Source organism: Oncorhynchus keta, chromosome 25 (assembly GCF_023373465.1).
Source record: "Oncorhynchus keta strain PuntledgeMale-10-30-2019 chromosome 25, Oket_V2, whole genome shotgun sequence".
NCBI lineage: Eukaryota > Metazoa > Chordata > Actinopteri > Salmoniformes > Salmonidae > Oncorhynchus > Oncorhynchus keta.
The window spans coordinates 10,474,689-10,479,898 of NC_068445.1; the positions used below are offsets into that span (position 1 = coordinate 10,474,689).

A 5,210-nucleotide genomic window follows, 5' to 3' on the forward strand; every position below is an offset into this window, starting at 1 on the left:
AGTGGAAAGCCTTCCCAAAAGAGTGGAGGCTGTTATAGCAGTAAAGGGGGACCAACTCCATATTAACTCCATATTAATGCCCATGATTTTGGAACGAGATGTTCAACGAACAGACTGACTTTTGGTATGTAGTCTAGACCTGGTATAAAAATGATGTACAAACAGTGGGTGACACAATACAAGTTACCCCCACATGCCTCCCCACAAGTTGACCTCAAGATGATGTCCTAATGCATTAGAAAGGGAAAAACTCTGTTTTGAGTATTAGCCAACTTGTTGAGATTCCAGAGGAATAAGAGGGAGAAATGACATTTAGGGGTGTTTACAAAGCTCCCAGTTTCCCGAGTTCCATTGAAATCCACATAAGCACACATTATTTGTAGACAGGGCCGCAATCCAGTTATTAAAGAGCTTTCTTTCCCCCTGAGAAATACCAGAAAACACAAGGTCTGTGAACACCGCACTCTGTGGTTATTTTTTTTAGCTGGAAACTCCTCCCTTATAGCATGTGAGCGGGGGAAAGGTTCAGGCAATAGCTATGTGTTTGCCAAGGACTTGAGCTCCCTGAATGGAAGTTGGCAGTACCTCTGGCTAAATCGGTAAGATTGAATTTATTTATCGTTTTTCTCCAGTCTTGGTAGAGTGAAGTTCATGCATTTTGTAGCAGCATCATTGAGTGGCATATTGGTATACTCATCTCCAGGCATTTCATCGGGCATTGTATTGTCTGTCACACTGTATTGTTGGGGGCATTATAGTTGGCCTACATTTTCTGAAAACGCATTTTGAGACGTTCCTTATGTGCACAATGGCCATTTATCTTCAAGAGAATCTGCATACAGATTAGTTTGTTCTATGGATAACTTGCACATTCTCTGCATACAAAATAAATATTGTCCAATGTCTTAAATATTTCGGGCATCACAGACACATGCCATTGAAAGAATTGAATCAGGCCTACTTTTTCTCATCTTTCAATAAAGACACCAGACAACTGAGCAGAAATATCATATTGATAATCCACACTGGAAATGAGTCAGCATTTCATATTGGCATCTCATTCCTTTTTCAGTGCCTAAGGAATCTGAGACAGGCCATTTCCAAGTATGATTGGAAATAAAACATTTTAAATAAACTACAAGGTTGTGCTTTTAGACTGTTCCCAACACATAATGGATCAATTGAAGTCCGCGACGGTAATGATGTGAAAATGTCAACATCCCTTTTGATATTTTCTTCCACTTGATTGTCATACACATACTACAAGATGCTTTGTCGTGCTATTACTCAAACAAAGAGTTACCGGTGTAACTGAATGAGCTACAGGAGCCCAAGGTCTTTCTGCCCTCTTTGTATTCTGTCTCTGCACCATTTGAGAGTGTACTGTATGTAGACAATGAATAGAAGCCACATGTTTAGAGCTTTCCTGCAGCTCACACAGGACAGCCACTTGACCGCTCATGTGAAAGCTGGGTCGAGTCATGTGCCTGCTCTGCTCTGATCGGCTTTTAATGACTCGAGTTGTGACGGTCTACGAAGCCCCTGTGATCATGAACCCACTGACTGGGAATTTCAGCTGTGTGTTAGGCCAATATTTGCCTCTTTGTTCAATCCTTTTTAGAGCACTTTGTAGTATACTGGCTATATTTACAGTACTTACAATGAAATTTACAATAGCCTATGACAGTTTCAAAGTATATTAGTTAAGAGCATGAATCAAGCCAGCAATGTCTTCTGGGAGACCTGTATTCAATTTTCTGAAGTCCTGGCAATGTAATAGTAATTCCGCTGTATTCATTGTTGCTGTATTAATTGTAAGTGTGGTGAATGTACCACCATTCACAGTAATGTCTGTAATGTCAGTTATGGCTATATTTGCGAGTAAGATATGACTATAATAGCCTACAGTACTTTGGTTTCATATTTTAGGGCAGGTTTGGCACGAGGCTGCACAATGACGACTGATTGGGATTACGACTACCTGATCAAGCTCTTGTCGTTAGGGGACTCTGGAGTGGGGAAGACCACTTTCCTCTACAGGTACACCGACAACAAGTTCAACCGCAAGTTCACCACCACAGTGGGAATAGACTTCAGGGAAAAGAGAGTGGTGAGTCGTGCTGCTTTACTTGTGTGCAGCCCATGACATTCCTTTCAAACACACCATTCATGTTCAGTCATCCTTGCTCCACACCAGCTTCCAATGATAATGTGGTAATACAAATACAAATGTTGAATGTTGGATGGAATAGTAGGGGATCAACTCACAATAAAAAATAGAACATTTGTTGAAAACATAATCCAGAGCCAAAGAGCATGCCTTTGGTCCCAGCTCTTGAGATGACACTTCTTCTACAACTGTCTTGTGTCTCCAGACGTATTTGGGGACTGGCTCTAATGGAACGACAGAGAAGACTTTTAAAGTGCATCTACAGCTCTGGGACACAGCAGGGCAAGAGAGGTAGGCCACAACAAGCAGACAGTACATGTGATATCTGAACTGTCCTGCTCTGCAAGTCTGTCACGTTTCACGGTATTTGCTGTTTTTCTAGGTGTATACTGTATTTAGAAATTCAAAGGCAATTTTGTATCATTGTAAGATGAGCATTTTCCATGGTAAAATCCATATCCATAACGTTACCAGTGTTCGAACATTGTTGTAATTGTGTAAATTCCAGGTTCAGAAGTCTCACGACAGCCTTCTTCAGAGACGCAATGGGCTTCCTTCTTATGTTTGATCTGACCAATCAGCAGAGTTTTCTGAATGTCAGGAACTGGATGAGTATGTCTCAGCACACGTATCTCCCAAAGCACTTAGATCAATGTCAGCCTATAGTCAGTTTGAATCATCCATTTAGTAGAGCATGTAAGTACAATACCACATTGATAGTGTATTTTACGTTGTATTTGCCATTATAGTAAATGATCTCAATCTAGCAGGGTAGGTTACTGTTTGTGATTCAAATACTAACTTACATATCCATCAATAACTGGAATTTGATTACCTCTTGTTGTGATTGTTCAGGTCAGCTACAGGCAAATGCCTATTGTGACAGTCCAGACATAGTCTTAGTTGGCACCAAAGCAGACCTCAAAGACCTGAGAGATGTACAAGGAAAACAAGCCAGGGACCTGGCGGACAGATATTGGTAAGTGAGATGGATACCTGCTTGCTCAGGACAAAGTTCTGCTACCTCTGCGAAATGTGATCTGACCATTGGCACGGCTCTCTTCTCCAGCGACCCTCCATGAACTGAGGGTGTTTGAGTTCATAGTTTTAGCACAACTGTAAAGCATTCGTACCAATCTAGAGCGAATGCTCCAAACAGAAGGAGTACTATTGTACTCCTTCTGTTAATTCACCAGGAGGTTGAGTCAGTTAGCTACTACTATCCACTCTATAGAGCCTATTCAGCATCTTTAAAGGCCCAGTGCAATCAAACATGTGGTTTCCTGTGTTTTATATATATTTCCACACAGAGGTTAGAATAATTGTGAAAATTATTATAATGGCCTTTTAGTGTAAAAGCTGTTTGAAAATATTGGCTGAAATTTCAGCCTGTTTAGGTGGGATGGAGATTTGGCTTGCCTTTTTAATTCAACCAGGTGGTAAATTAGTTAATAGACCAATAAGAAAGAGAGTTCCAAACCTCTCTGCCAATAACGGCTAGTGAAATTTCCCCCCCTCCCCACTCATTCAACTCCCAGACAGTCTGAGAAATTTCTCTTTGCTAAGAAGATATTTTTGCTTATTTCTGACCATTTAAATTAAAAACAATCACAGTAAGGTACTTAATTGTTGCCCATAATTTATTTGATATTAAGATTACAAATGGCTGCATTAGACCTTTAAAATAAAAATGACCCTATTAGAAATAAATCACAATTCAACTGAACGTTGTGGTCTTCATCCATTCATTAATAATCACTATAATCAGTATAGTGTTCAGGTTAATAAGTCCCTCCCTTTCTCCCTAGTGTACCCTATTTTGAGACGAGCAGTGCCACAGGGGATGAGGTAGACCAGGCAGTGACCACTCTGCTGGACCTGGTGATGAGGCGCATGGAGCAGAACACAGAAGGGCCTGTGTCAGAGGCTGCCAATGGGAGCGCAGTCCTTAACAAAGTGGCCGAAACCTCCACCAGCAGGAAGTGTGCCTGTTAGGATGTCAGCCACATTTCATGGACATGTGGTTGGCTACATTCAGAATGAAGGACCATTCATTCAAATGTGTAACTATTGCATCATAGGAGTTTTATTATATTGGAAAAGTTCAATTATCCCATACAGTATTTTAAGGATGTGTATTATCCTCTTATGTAATAATGTGTGTTTATTTTTGGATTGATAACTGCTGCACTGGCTATTTATTCCCAACCTGGTCAGTATTATCTTCAGTCTGTACTTGTGATGTATGTTATTGACCAGAAACAAGCAACATAACACACAATCCAGTTTTATGACATTGTAAAATGATTCAAAAGTAAATGAAAGCACCATGTGTAGATCTCAAGCCAATATTTGTAATATGACTAGGCTTTGTGTGATTCTAAATGGTTAAATACTCATGTTTGAAGAAGAGTCGTATGTAAAAAGTATGTTTCTTTTTTATTTGACACATTGAGGCATCGATGGAAGGAAAATGCAGGCACATACATTTATAATTGACAATATATAATCCAAAACTGATTATGCAACAACTCATTCACAGTCATGGTTACATTTCTTATATATGAATGAGAAAATCTATTATTGTGTTACAATAATGCAAAGTGCATTACAGGATCCATGAGTTCTACTGTATACGACAAAGAGCACATTTGGTACTTAAGCTTGATTATTACTGGACCAAATTGTCATGCACATTTAAGAAAGTATAGAACATGTTTAGAGGTCATAAGTACTGACAGAAAAAAATATGAAATTGTATTAAAACCTAAGTCTTAAGAATAAATGCTGTCATTTTAAACACAATTAATGTCGGTTTTACCAATAATTGCCTTTTGACATGAAAATGGCTGGCTGCTTTGATGACTTATCAGTTTGTTCTTATCAAATAAATACATGCAAGCACAAACTTGGGGTGATTTGCAATCCGGGATTCTGTTAGTACCTTTCCTTTTGAACACAAACGCGCCTGCACACACATTGGACATTTTGCTCAAAGGAAATGTGGGGGAGCATACATTCTCTTCATTTATGTGAGTAG

At 39.4% G+C, this 5,210-nt stretch overlaps 1 protein-coding gene across 2 annotated transcripts; it reads left to right on the forward strand.

The window, feature by feature from the left end:
- The first annotated feature begins 522 nt into the window (after positions 1 to 522).
- LOC118358132 (ras-related protein Rab-27B-like) lies at positions 523 to 4,823 on the forward strand. Of its 2 annotated transcripts, none has more exons than XM_035735616.2 (6): positions 523 to 599; positions 1,909 to 2,110; positions 2,376 to 2,461; positions 2,679 to 2,782; positions 3,026 to 3,149; positions 3,979 to 4,823. In XM_035735616.2, exons 2-6 carry the CDS (start codon positions 1,955 to 1,957, stop codon positions 4,163 to 4,165), a joined length of 657 nt encoding a protein of 218 aa, XP_035591509.1. In that variant the 5' UTR covers positions 523 to 599; positions 1,909 to 1,954; the 3' UTR covers positions 4,166 to 4,823. The 2 variants fall into 2 exon arrangements, with proteins under 2 accessions (XP_035591509.1, XP_035591510.1); XM_035735617.2 differs by having other exon boundaries at positions 524 to 599; positions 1,930 to 2,110.
- The last annotated feature ends 387 nt before the right edge of the window (positions 4,824 to 5,210 follow it).